Genomic DNA, 14,718 nt, shown 5'->3' on the forward strand with positions numbered 1-14,718 from the left:
GGGAACAGGCTGGGAGTTACTAAACTCCCAGCTCAGCTGGAGACAGGCGTGGGGGTTTCCTAATTAATAGCTTTCCCCATTGTTCTGTTGAGGACTCCTGATATGCTTTCTGGAGGTATCTTATCTTTGTCATTGTTTCATTTCCTGCTTATTTTCCGCTGACTATATCTGATCATTTAACTCCATATGTTTCTGTAGAATAGTATTAAAGCCTCAGTATGAAAGCTCCTGTCTGTACTGGATACTAAAAACAAAACCAAAACCCGCAAAAAACAATTATTCTGCAGAATTAATTCTTTTATGGTAAGCTAATTTCTTGCCTGCTAGCCTGTCAATGCTCTGCAAGCAATACATTCGCCCATGTCCTCTATTATAGGAGTTAAGCTTATCAGCTGCCCCCTCGTTAATATCTTCTTTTTGTCTTCTCTTCCACTTCTGTCATTAACTGAAAAAGCGGGGTTTTGGTGTTTTAGCTTTGAAGATCTTCTCTGCTTCAACCCATATAAAACCTCAAACTCTTCAAGTGATGGTGACATCTTAACTTTTTTTTTTCTGTGAGGACAGTTTCTCATTTTTCTTCTGAGCTTCCAGACTTTATAATAATCTGTTCCTTTTCCTGCGTCACTATGTGTTATTCTGTTACCCTCTCCCTAAGCGCACCACCTTGGCTGTTGAGGCTTTGGAAATCCTAGCAATGAGCTTGATAAAAGAAAGTGCAAATGCCACGGCACCTTCCATCCACACTGTTTGGCCTGTAGTTGAGGGTGCCTTGATAGATTAACATTTGATATGATAGGTGATGTTTGCTTGTGAAACATAAGTAATGCTGCTTGTAGAACGACTGATCTAACAGCTTGCTGCCACTGAAAGGGACTATCCTAACTCATACTTTGTGCCAGATTATTGCTCATCTGATTGCCTTCAGAAGTCGCCTCAGTTAGGCAAGTAATCAGTAAAACAGATTATCGTCAGGACATTGTGTGCGCTAGCTTTCTAAGGCTATAGCTGATTTCAAGGAGACTGATTACGTTTAAATGGAGCTCCCTAGAGCAATGGGATGGTTACTTCCTGGAAGAACGGCATCTCCACACTTGATTGTAACTAAAATCCCACCTAAAGACGTGGGCTTTGGCAGATATATTAGTGTGTTGAGTCCCATTGAATTCTAGATTACATTGGTACGCCTGCTTTCATGGGGCTGGAAATGTAAATGAAATAGAGAGACAGTGTGTTCTCCCTCTCCTCCCTCTTTTGCGCCTCTCTCTCTCTCTCTCTCTGAGTTCCCAGATCCAGGGCAATCTGGTTTTGCAGAAAATTATTGGCACAGCAAAGACAGAACATTGCAGCAGGGGGGAAAAATGAGAGACTGGGCCTGAGCATTCTTTAGCTGAGTCTTATCGATGCCATGACATGAGTTACAGGTTGACTGCTAAGGCTCTTGATACTCCCTTTGTCAAGGGCTGCCTCCTAACACACAGAATTGTTACTTGTTTTGGAAAGAGCATGCTCCAAGGACACACACACACACACATATATATATATAGACTTGTTTTGGAAGGAGCATGCTCCAAGGACACACACACACATATATATATATAAAAAACATTCCTATATATATGTCTGAATGGGAGATCAGTGCTAGAAGCTGGATAGCAGAGGAATGAGGATTCAAAGATTGTGGCTGGAAAGATTTTTGAGGGCTGAGAAAGCTGGGGCAAGTGTGATGCAGCTTCCCCCTTTCCCAACACGGTTCAAGGAATGCAATGCTATAGTGTGTTATTGGTGCTGATAATCATGAAGCCATGAGCGGGGAGCAGTATTACAGAGGTTCATAGCTGCAGCACAATTTGAAGTGATTGTTCCTCTTCTCTAGGCTTAAACCAAATATCTGATACCTTGGAACATACGTTAGCTATCCAAAGGCCAATTACTACACAAACAAGGGAGTTTATTAAGATGTGGGATTCAGTAGCTGGATGCAGACACAGCATTGGTTAGCACTTTAAAGCTGAAGCATAACATAAAAAAAGGAACGTAATTAGGAGAACCTAGGGTTTGTTCCAGTTTCTCGTAAGTTCAGATGACTCTTGGGTAGTTTGGTTTCCGATGCAAATCCTGAAACCCAGACATCCAGGCTGTGTTATTACATTATCAGTGTACTGATCTCTCCTTTGGACAGTGCTAACAAATCTTGATTTGTTGGCAACCATCCAACTGTATCCTGATATAACTTGGTAGGAAAACTTGATGTTAGTGTTTATGAGAAATTTTGTAGCGGTCAAGACTGGTGACCTCTGTCAAGTGTGGATGTCAAGGATGCTGCTTCATGCGTAGTTTTACTTGTGGAGAAAACTTGATTCATTACAGTAGCATTAGGAATTATGACTGTGACTGTCTTCCTAAATCTGTGGCCTGTTTCCTTTCTTCTTGTATTTATCTTCTATCTCTTCATGCTCCAGATCTTCAATTGTTTTAATTTTATTTTCCCAAGGACCAGAAAAGGCTTTCCTTGGAAGCTGTTCGTATACCATATGTTTTGTCAGAATACCTTTTCATGATTTGTTAGAAGTCTGCACTGGCTTTCTGGTGACTCAGGGATTGCACTGTAATACTGATAAGATAATGTTTAATCACGTATTCTAAAGCAGGAGATTTAGGTCACAGGACTATTTTGTTGGGAAGCTTCAATCAAGAACATGATTTGTTAGAAGTCTGCACTGGCTTTCTGGTGACTCAGGGATTGCACTGTAATACTGATAAGATAATGTTTAATCACGTATTCTAAAGCAGGAGATTTAGGTCACAGGACTATTTTGTTCGGAGGAAGCTTCAAAGAACATATTAATTAGAATGCATACTGCATACAGACAGATGTTTAAGTTTGAACTACTAGATAAAATTGAACTTTTATGGATGCAGAGCACTGCAGAAAACTAGACTTATTTAATATTTTTTAAGCAATGCCTGTGGATTTAGGTCGAGTGGAATGTCAGCCTGTGGCAATGAACTTGCAAAAACTCCTTTATCCCTACCCTCTTTTCCCAGTATGTTCTACTGGCATAAGCACCCACTGACTACGTAAGGGAGTTGAGTTAATACTCCTGTTTTAAAGTTTTCTTATTAGGGAACAAAACAAACTTTTTGGGTGTACAATGTTAGGACATACAACGCTTCACATATGGTTTTGCTTTTGCAGGAATAGATAGTCGATACAATGAAGGTTGCAGGGAACTGGCCAACTATCTGCTTTTTGGCTTGTATAACCAGAATAACAACGACTTTGAAAGAACTGGGTTTCCTGAAGAAGTTCTTGATGGTGAGTAACATACTCAGCATTTTTACCTATTCTTTGTTGGGGAGATCTTCTTGCAGCCTATCGGTACTTAAAGGGGGCTTATAAAAAAGATGGGGGCAAACGAAGTTCTTGGGTGAGTAACATACTCAGCATTTTTACCTATTCTTTGTTGGGGAGATCTTCTTGCAGCCTCTACTTAAAGGGGGCTTATAAAAAAGATGGGGGCAAACTTTTTAGCAGGGCCGGCCGTGACAGGGCAAGGGGGAATTCTGTGATTCTATGATTCTTCAGTCTTTCTGGAGGGAGGGTGAGCAGAAAAAGGGGCATACCTTAAAAAAAAAAAGTCAGTAAATCTCTAATTGTGTATATACAGCTGAAAAACTGTTCTTAAAAACGCTGCTGAAGAACTCTTGTTTTTAAACACATCCCCCCTCCATACATTCCCCGAGGTGTTCTAAACCTAGACAAATACAGCCCATTATGAGAAGTCCTAGTTCAGTCATGGTATGTGTGTACATGTGTTATCAATTATTGTGTGATCACACCTCTGGAGTTCTAAAATACTTGAGCTCCTTTACTTTAACATATTAACTCACTTTTGTAATATTTGAAAGGTGTCCGATCACCATGATCATAGATTATTATTGCCTTATTTGCATGAAACTTTGAGTATCTACCCCATAGGCTGTGGTGCTAGTTTTTAGTTGGAGCAACCTTCTGATGTAATATCAGGCAAGAGCAACTATAGTTTACAGTTTTGTAAGTGCTCTGTGAGGACTCATCACTGACACTCTTGGCTTTTCAAAGGACAGGCTGATGTAAGTTCTGTGCAAGACTTCAGAATAAACCCACAATTGTTCTGAACAGCAAGAAGTACTATTGTACTTGGAACTGTATATGGCTGCCAACTGTTTCTTTTTTAAAGAAGTGGGGAATGATTGTGTGTTCAAATAGTTAAACAATTTTCTTCTAATGAGGTACATTATAGGAAAAGGGGTTTCTGTTCAGTTTCTGTAGGGTTTTTTTTGTGCCCATATAATTCTTCTGTGTATGGAGTCTTGATGCTGGAATAATATTTGTTCTGCTTGTTGCAGATATAATCATATTAATAAAACCTGACAGTGTTCATCTGTACTGTAACCCTGTGAATTATAATCATCTTTTGCCGTATGTGGCATACTGGAGGAACTTGCACTTTCACTGTCTAACTGAAAATGAGGTAAGTAGAGAATGAATGCAGATGAGATTTGTTAATGAACTGATACTCAAAGTGGAACTTTTTTTTAACATTCCTTCCAGAAGTCTTTTTTTCTTTTTCATACTCAGCAGGGGAGTGATCTGCATATATATATGGGTATTAATCATTTTGCTAATCTGTGCAAGAAGGATATGTTTTTAATACTTTGTATTTGTTGGAGCATGAAGATAAATTGCTCCCCTCTCCCACTAATTACTATTGTTTTGACATGAGCCAATGATCTTTTAATAAGGAAAAACATGTGGGTTGTGAGAAATACAGAATCTGAATCAAGTACCACAGTCAACACTGAGATTTCCAAGGATAACCTTATTTGCTACCAAAGCAGTGTTTTAATGCGTTCTTTGCCAATAGTTTTAGAATATTAGAAAAGATCAGCTTAGTAAGCCATTTAAAAATCAAGAAACTTTATTACGTATTTTCATTTTAACTTTCCATGCTTCCTTTCAAGATCTATTAACCTTGCTTTCATTGGACCATGTGAGTGATGTGAGTTTCACCTTGCATTTAAAAGTCAAGGTATTCTTAGAAAAGCTATGTTTATCATGGTGAAGTACTGTTAGAGGAGTAAAAATGAAAATGCTGTTTGTCTAGGTGTAGAATAAAAACCTTTTTATTCCAGTTGAGACTGGAAATGCTTCTCCCTAAATGCCATCATGGGAAGCTTCCCCCCCCCCCGACCCCGTTCAGTTCTGTGTAGTTCCTTTTCTGAGTTAGAATTATACTGAAATCTGAAGGGAGGGGGTCAGGAGCCTGCGATGTCAATGGGTGAAGCTGGCGGAAGAATGCTTGGGGAGGTCAGAGAGAGAAACCTTTTGTTCCCTTGAGTTTCCAGCTTGAAAGCGATGGGGCTTATGATAGGTTGATTGTGTTTTTATGTGGCTGTTCGATATTTCATAATTCTGTCATCTAAACTAATTCAGGTTAGAAGGGACCTCTGGATATCATCTTGTCCAGCCTCCTGTTTAAGGCAGGGTTAGCGATGAGATCAGATCAGGCTACTCGAGTTTTTTTTGCAGTTGGATGTTGAAAGCGTCCAAGGATGATGACTGCAGAACTTCTCTTGGCTATCTGCTCCATTACTCGACTGTCCTAATAGTCAGAAGGTGTTTCCTTTTATCTAGTCTGAACCTCTCTTGTTTTAAATCATGCCTTTTGCCTTGCATCTCAATAACGTTTTTGTGGGTGTTGAAAGGCAGCTCTGAGGTCCAGCCATTGCCTCCTCCGGGCTGAACAAGCCTGGGTCTCTCCTTGTAGGACAAGTGCTCTAACCCCCTGATCATCGTGGTGGCCATCCACTGAACTTGCTCCAGTTTGTCAACATCTTTCTTGTACGTGGGTCCTAAAACTGGATGCAGTGTTCTAGATACAGTCCCAGGAGTGCTGCACAGAGGGGGATAATTACTTCTTGTTAAGATGTAAACAGCTGAGCTACAGGTTAAAGCATGCCATAGCAAAATCTAAAGCCTGGCTTCGTAAGGTTTTTGTGTTGCCAAAATCCCTACTGAAAGGCCAAACCTTGAAGCATACCTGAGGGTGGTAAAACTCTCACATTTTGGAGTCAAGACTGGAGTAGTTCTTAACACGTTATTGCTAGCACGACTGTAATCTCAGCTATTGAATTTTAAGCTGCATCTGCTTATGGGCTTTTATATGATTTATCGTGGTAAGTAGTAACCTTAATCACACAGTACTGGCTTGAAATAGTGGTGTAACCAGAAAGGTAAACCATATGCTTTGCTATTTGTGGAAATGAATGGAAATGTTTGATTTCTGAAGTTGAAAATACAAGGTTTGCTTCATTGCTGTTTCATGTGAATGAGCTGAGCGATGCGCTTCTAGTCACATTTCTAATGTATAAGAACTGCCAGTTTCCTAGATTACTTCTGGAAAAGAAACCAAAAAACGTTGCTGTGTCAGGCTTTAAGTACATCCTGTTTACGGGAGGATTGCCTGTAGTGGCTTTTAAGCTTTTTTTTTTTTTTCAGTGATAGAAACAACTTTTTCTTGCTTTTGTAAAAATGAAACCTAAAAACCTCAAGAGCTTTAGAAATAAAGAAAGCGATGCCATACCTGGCTCTGTGCAGCTCTTGATGAATGTGGCAAAACCTATAGCCTCTCCTTCGTTTCTTCGTTCCCACTTGCCTTTAACTAGACCATAGGCATTTAAGTGAATATCCTAGTTATCGGCAGAGATAACCTGTTATTAAAGAATGCCCGTTTTCAAAATGGCCAAATAAGATAAAGTACTGACATTTGATGCATACTGTGTCAGCTTTCTGGGCGTCATGACTGTACTGTTCATGGAACGGGCTGTATTTATACCTGCAATAGCAGATAGTGAGCAAGCCTTTAGCACCCTGCCAAAACCCAAGTTCTTATTCTAATGGCATTTTAAGTCTTGAGAAACTGGCAGTTGTTTGGGGCTTGGCTTTGAACTGACACTTTGATCTGGCTTCCTGGGATTGAAGAAAGAACACATCATGGAGGAACTTGGGCTGCGTCTTAAATTCAGGCTTGTCTTAAAAGAACTTGTTCTTAAAGTAAATTTGTTGGGTGTACCCTGAAGCTCACAAGAGCTATATACAAAAAGTTCATGATCATGTAATTTACCCTGATATTAAGTTCAGAGCACTGTACATAAAAAAAAAAAAAAAAAAAAAAAAATTAAAAAAAAGACAAAACGCCACCGCCTTCTGATCTTGCTCCAGAACGCAAGTGACTCTTGAAGTACCCAGCAGTGCTAGGCCTGTTGGTTTCAGACTTGCTACTAAACTGCCTTTTCAGATAAAAATCAGAGAGCATTTCTGATTTTTTTTGTTCTGTTATAAAAGTGATTTTTGTGTGATTTGTCAGTCTAGTTTCTATGCTTTTCTGAGCCATAAGTATGATATTTGTTCTTCGCTCCTGCTCTTCAGTCTGCTACTAGCGTGAAACAGCGAGATAGTGTTGCATGGTGGTGTCTCCTCTTCTTTCCTCCTCCTTTTCCTATATATGCCTCTCCCTCAGACAGCAATTGGTTCTTATTGCTTGTTCTGTGACTTGAGGCATATCTTGTCAGTTGGCTTTCCTGGTTTAATGTTGTTAAGCTGGTAAATTATTCTTTTTTTCCCCTCAGTGGCAAGTTTTTTGTGGCAGATCAGTTAATAGTCACAAAATCTTTTATTGTTTAAGAATTGTCCAGAATCTAGTAGATGATGTTGAAAGACGTCACTGAAAGCTGAAAATAAAGTATATATTTATGCCTTTGTATAACCTTATTAAAAACCTTGCTCTGAAGTTTGATTTTTTAAAGAACAATTTCCATTGGCTTGAATACATCCCTGCCATGACGGAGTTTTCAAAATATAGATACTAAAGAGGTTCTTTAGCTTCTGGAAGCTGTGGATAATAAGTTAGTGGATCACGTGACATTTGCTATGGAATTAAAACAGTACAATACATATTCTCTTTAGTGCAAAACTCACAATCAAATTAGGCATGCCTAATCAAACTTTATTTTAAATGACTTCTTTCAGTATGAAGATGAAGAAGCTGCAGAGGAATTCAAAATTTCCAGCTTTGTAGACATGGTTCGAGACTGCAGTCGCATTGGTATTCCGTACAGCTGCCAAGGTAGGTTAGCTTGTTTTATGCTTATAGTGTAAGTGTTTTGCAGCACGCAAGTCATGCGGTTCAGGGAATGAAGATTTCCTTGCCTTTGGTTAGAAGTAAGGATTAATATGTCAATAGTTTCCTTTTAGCCTCTTTTTACTTAAGAGTTGGGTTTCTTTCTGAAAAATGTAAGCCCTTAGACTTCATCTGAAGAGTGAATGCTCACAGCGTGAGGCAAAGAAATAATTCACATTCAGAGAAGTGTGTTCTGCCGCTACAGAAGTTCTCTGTTCAGATGGGAGCTCCGGATAAATACTTCTTTATGTAAGGAAAGACTAAACATTTCGTTATGCGAGTTTCCTTTTTTAGCACTGAAAAGACTGGACTGCATGACTTCCTGTTATGATCTGTAGCCAGCCTTGCAGCCTGAACAGTGTAATCTTACATTGTTCAGTAAAGTGTACTTTGCAGTATCCCCAACAGTGAATAATGCAAAAGCAATGCAGTGGATGTACTTCACCGTGCAGCGTGAGCGTGTGGGGTTTTTGGTCCATGGTACAGTAGGTGAGAGGCAAACAAAACAAAAAAAAAAAGAAAATTGCTTTCTATTTTTGAACCATGTAAGTTCAAACCAAGCTAATTCAGTTTTGGTATGGGTTTGGTTTTTTTTTTTTTAATTCCTAATTCCTCTGTGCTTCTCTTGAGGAAAGGATGGTATGCTCTGACTGCCTGAAAAATCATGAATGGGTCAGGGCATGGGGGGAGGATGGCGGTTCTTTGTTAGGAAGTATCTAAAGAAGGTGTGTAGCTTAGGGATGATAATCACACTTCACTTCACATGGCTCACAGCTTCACCGATGAGTACCAGGCTGAATAGTTTTCCTCTCCCCCAACTTAAAATTCTGATTAATATGGGGATGACGTTGACAGTATTTGACTTAAGGCCAAATATTTAAAGAAATTGGAGTAAGCAAAGCTCCCTGTTTAGTATTTTGAATTTTAACGGGCACAGTTTTGCTAATGGGCTTGGAATGACATTTGCAAGGAGATGTTGTATCTCTTACTAGAGTGGTAGCTGGAAAAAAGGGACAAAATTTGGGGTGTAAAGAAAGGAGTTTCTAAAAGCTACCATCTTCACAAAAAACATTTTTCAATTACAGATTTTAAGTCGTACAAAGACAGGATAATTGAGATCCTTTATTAGAATCTCAGAACAACCCTAAGATCTCACAGAAAATTAAACTGACGGTATTCGTGAGAGAATGTTTCTGTGAAACATTTCTTTTGCAGGTCATCTACAGATATTTGATATGTTCATTGTTGAAAAGTGGCCAATAGTGCAGGCTTTTGCACTGGAAGGAATTGGGGGTGATGGCTTCTTTACGATGAAATATGAAGTAAGTAGTTACATTTTTCATTTTCTTCCATTTCCATTCTGAAGCAGAAATTGAATCATAGAATAATTTCAGTTGGAAAGTACCTTTGGAGATCGTCTAGTCCTGACTCACCGCTCCAAGGAGGCCAGCTTCTAAGTTGGATGAAGTTTTTCAGGATCTTAGGAGGCTGAGTTTTGAATCTGCAAGGATGGAGACACCACAGTCTTGCTGAGAGACTGTTACGAGCTAGGCTGAATATTTTCCTCTCCCCCGACTTAAAATTCTGATTAATATGGGGATGACGTTGACAGTATTTGACTTAAGGCCAAATATTTAAAGAAATTGGAGTAAGCAAAGCTCCCTGTTTAGTATTTTGAATTTTAACGGGCACAGTTTTGCTAATGGGCTTGGAATGACATTTGCAAGGAGATGTTGTATCTCTTACTAGAGTGGTAGCTGGAAAAAAGGGACAAAATTTGGGGTGTAAAGAAAGGAGTTTCTAAAAGCTACCATCTTCACAAAAAACATTTTTCAATTACAGATTTTAAGTCGTACAAAGACAGGATAATTGAGATCCTTTATTAGAATCTCAGAACAACCCTAAGATCTCACAGAAAATTAAACTGACGGTATTCGTGAGAGAATGTTTCTGTGAAACATTTCTTTTGCAGGTCATCTACAGATATTTGATATGTTCATTGTTGAAAAGTGGCCAATAGTGCAGGCTTTTGCACTGGAAGGAATTGGGGGTGATGGCTTCTTTACGATGAAATATGAAGTAAGTAGTTACATTTTTCATTTTCTTCCATTTCCATTCTGAAGCAGAAATTGAATCATAGAATAATTTCAGTTGGAAAGTACCTTTGGAGATCGTCTAGTCCTGACTCACCGCTCCAAGGAGGCCAGCTTCTAAGTTGGATGAAGTTTTTCAGGATCTTAGGAGGCTGAGTTTTGAATCTGCAAGGATGGAGACACCACAGTCTTGCTGAGAGACTGTTACGAGCTACACAGCACTCTGTCCTGGATAAACCATGATTGTTTGGTGTGTCCCCAGCACCCCTGTTGAGATTTAGAACTTTTTTCCTTCTCCTCTAGAGCTTCCTCTACCAATAACAGAAAACACTTTTTTAACTCTGCGAGATGGGTATAGATCTTCAAGAGCAGTGCAGGAGGAGCTGGTTAGTGACAAGTGCCTTGAAATGAACTGAGAAAATCAGAAGTGACTATTTCTTGGGTCATTAGTTCTGACACAAGAGATGCATCTACTTTTCTCATCAACCTATATTCTTAGGTCATCATAGCCTGCTGAATACAGCAACAGCCAAGATTTTGGATGATGTTCCTAGTTTTAATAATGATTTGCTGTTCCACTCTGAGCAACCTGTGTAATTTGATTGGCCTATTTATTAAATACACTCTAACAGCATCTTCAGAGGACAGTTTTGTATTTATATACTTGTTTGAAGCTTCTTTCATTTAATTTTCTTGGACGTCTGCCACAGAAATGTAGATGTCCTATTTTTCTTGTCACTCCTCCATTTTTACAGCCAGAATGTTCTTTGTCTGACTTCTGACAACTGGAAAAACCCCCAGGAATTAATAGTACCATTGTTAAAGTCTCATCACATGTAGTACTGTACATGCTTGCTCAAAAATTATGTGAGTTCAAGCGTGCCTTTCTGAGCACTGTACTCTTTCCACCGATACTGTTCTTCATGCTTTTTTTTTTCCTTCATTCCATCACTAGTACTGTAATCATCTTGTTGCGTGACCCTGTCAAAATCATTAAATACAAAGTGCAAATAGGTGAGCATCCTTGTGGAGGTCTGCCTAAGTATCAATAGCCCTTCCCGATGTCTGAAATTAGTCAATGAAAATTTGACTGTGAATTCAGGAGTTGTTTGGGTCTTCAATTACCCTTACCAATTCCTTTCATGAATCCGTAGAGGCTTTGAGAAAACGTGTAGACACAGTGCGGCAATGACTTTGTAAAGACAGAGCCTCTCCCGTTTCATTGTGGCAGTTGATACTGGCTTTACAGCTCTTTTGCGGACTTAAAAAGGAGCAATGCAAATTCTCAGTATCTGTTTTTAAGAGTAAGCCTGTTAGCTCTGGCAGTTCAGCCAGTTCCAGCTTGAGTTCTTGCTTTCTTCCTCCTTAAAGTCAGAAGGGGATTTCAAGTGGGAAGTGGCATTTTTAACTTTTACGTAACTGTTTATGCATGGTTATCTGTTAGGCAGCTGCTATATGTCACAGATGGGGAGGAAAAACTAATCTATGGGAGGAAGTACGTTTGGGATCACTGTAAATCATCTATAAATGAATATTTCTGCCCTTATTAAAAGGGGTGTTCTCGGTTCATTTTTAGCTCCTCAAGCTGACTTTCCCTCTGCTGTGCAATCTATGCTGTTAGACTTGAAGATAATCTAATGATGATAATTTATTAATATCTTTTCAGTGTTTTAAGGGCAGTTGCTCTATTACTCTCACTACAGAAGTCACAGTTGCTCCAGATGCTGTAATCCAGAGAATTTACTGTACTGATAGGTTTATGGAAGTGATGTCTGGGAAATCATTGTTGCCATATCTAATAATACGAGTAACTGGAATAACTGTAAAGCAGTAGTTTAAGAAAATTCCAGTCAGTTGCATTTTTAATTAAGTGGGTGGTGGGGAACCCTGTAAATACAGAAATTATTCAGATACAAGTGTCCCTTAAGAAAATACAGAAATATTCAGATACAAGTGTCCCTTAAGAATATATTTTTGAATAGTGTTCTCATACACATCATCTTACTACTTGGAAGAAGGTATTGCTAATTGCTAGGTTAAACTAGCTTAGCCTAAATTTACATTACGCTTACAGCAAGGATTGGCTGGTACATAGGATGAGTAACCTTGGAATCTGCTTCTTGTCTGTCTTGTTTCAGAAAACTGATCTTTCCCTTTTGGTTGCACCAGCTGATATGAATAGTGTTCTCATACACATCATCTTACTACTTGGAAGAAGGTATTGCTAATTGCTAGGTTAAACTAGCTTAGCCTAAATTTACATTACGCTTACAGCAAGGATTGGCTGGTACATAGGATGAGTAACCTTGGAATCTGCTTCTTGTCTGTCTTGTTTCAGAAAACTGATCTTTCCCTTTTGGTTGCACCAGCTGATACTATTCTTTGCTATTAACTCAATTTTGAAAAACTTAACGAAATGATTCATTTGAAAAATGCGAGCAAAACTTTGCGCGTGCTTTAAACCCTCACTTGAGGAGATGAGTCTCTGAAGCATCCAGAAGACTTGCATTTGGTCAATTCTTTTGTAACCAGTAGTGTAAAAATATTTCTGAATTCAGAGTTAAGGAGGACTCTTGGACTGGGCGGTGTGCTGCAAGTCTGTTTCAATGTGGCATAAACCTGAATCTGTGGCATTCTTCACGGCATTTTTCACAGGAGTGCCTTTAAAATATTTTTCAGTTAATGGATGTCAGTGTTGATTTGTGGAAGACATACAGCAAAATGGATCCTGTTTCCTTGGAGGACTTGCTCTTTGAGGTAATGTGTGTGAAATACCCTGAATCGACTTCTAGTCTGTCAGTGTAGCTGCAGAGCAAAATTGTTATTTTGTTTGTTTGGTTTTTAATAGTGCTTATGTACTTAATCTACTGGCTCTGCATACTGTTGTTCGCAGGGTCTCTTTCCTTTCTTCAAATCTACCACAAAGTCTGCAAAACTTTGAAATAGCTTGTCTTGAATTCCTCGAATTTCTTAATTTGCCTGAAATTCTCCTAAAAGTTCCTCTAAATGGTGCGACTATTTTTCAGGTCGTAGGACTGTGTACAGAGTCCAGAAAGTTGGTATGTTTGTGTGTGTTAATCCTCCTTTTGCAGCAAGGGGGAAAAAATCCGCTTTAACGTACAGCCATTCTTCCAGGAAAAACCCACTTTCGTGATTGCTTTGTAACTACTTTAAGTGGATAACAGTGACACACAGTGGCTGCCCTGGTGCTTTGTGAAATACAAACATACAGTGTAAAGTGATTCCTCATTTTAATGCGATGGTCTGATCTCAGTGCTAGAGAAGAAAGCAATGTATGAGTATTAGTATATATTATTTTGTTGTTAATTTTTTATCAGTTTCTAGCTTGGCAGCTAAGTAGGCTTCTAATATGTAGCAAGTTCAGCAGTAAGTATCCTTTATTAATAAAATATTGGTAGTTCACACCAATTTGGTTGTTTAATCAACTGCTGTAATGAAAATTAAAATGTCATACGGTTTACAAGGCTGTCAGTCTAAATAGTCACTCTATGATACTTCACTTCCCCCTTCCTGTGGAAGCGAGAGAAATGTTTGGGACTGTTTTCTTGTGCCTGGTAAGTCTACCCATAAACAAACTTATTTATCCTATTTTGAAATTTTGAGCCTGAAAGTTGTTGTTAAATTGACTTCAAATTTTCTGAAAAAAAAACCCCAAACCCAAAAACCCTAATGAATGGGGTTTTCATACAACTCTGGTTTCATAGAAACTGGTGATTTTAAAAATGATTCATTTTCTCCATGAGGATGAAGCTAGGTGCGCTTAAAGAGCATTTGAAGCTGGTATATGCTAGGTGTGCTTAAAGAGCATTTGAAGGTGGTATATATTCATAGGTTTTTTTTGTTAACACAGCTTTGATTCCAAGAAGTTCTGATTTTAACTCTACTTGGAATTTAAAAGAATATTCTGTACAATATTGGCATGTTCCAAATCAGCTGATAAAAGCATGTTTTAGTTCTTAGCTTCTGTGAAAAGCTTATTTGAGACTGGAATATTCTCCAATGATAGTTCCTCCCCTTAAATATAAGCCTTCATTTTAAACCTCTAATACAAGCTTTATTAGTATTTTGGAAGGCTTGTAAGATTTCATCAACATTCACTCTCTAAATTTCGTTCATTATTGCATTAATGAAGTGGCTGAAGTCAAACACTGTATAATACTCATACCACTGCTAAAATCATAGTTCTAGTTTTGCCTGCTGTATGTCTGAAAAACTACACTTTCTAAAACCAGGATGTCTTTCATCTTCCAAGTTAGTATGTGACAAGTAGCTGAAAGTAATCTTGAGAGCATTTTAAAATTGCCTAGTTCTGTGAGGTTCCTGCTTTATCAGCATGACACACTTCTCTATTGATTCTCTGATTTTTTTAATTAATTTGAATG

General features: G+C 38.6%; 1 protein-coding gene across 1 annotated transcript in view; it reads left to right on the top strand.

Annotated features, from left to right (window-relative positions):
• The window catches only part of CUNH20orf194 (chromosome unknown C20orf194 homolog), a 116,237-nt gene that overhangs the window by 54,171 nt on the left and 47,348 nt on the right, over positions 1-14,718 (top strand). The window contains exons 4-8 of the mRNA XM_009290722.1: positions 3,197-3,316; positions 4,390-4,514; positions 8,072-8,168; positions 9,438-9,544; positions 12,995-13,072. Coding sequence (XP_009288997.1) covers positions 3,197-3,316; positions 4,390-4,514; positions 8,072-8,168; positions 9,438-9,544; positions 12,995-13,072 — 527 coding nt within the window. The remainder of the gene's footprint in view (positions 1-3,196; positions 3,317-4,389; positions 4,515-8,071; positions 8,169-9,437; positions 9,545-12,994; positions 13,073-14,718) is intronic.

The sequence above is a fragment of the Aptenodytes forsteri genome, unplaced genomic scaffold, assembly GCF_000699145.1.
Source record: "Aptenodytes forsteri isolate BGI_AS27 unplaced genomic scaffold, ASM69914v1 Scaffold236, whole genome shotgun sequence".
NCBI classification, from domain to species: Eukaryota; Metazoa; Chordata; class Aves; order Sphenisciformes; family Spheniscidae; genus Aptenodytes; species Aptenodytes forsteri.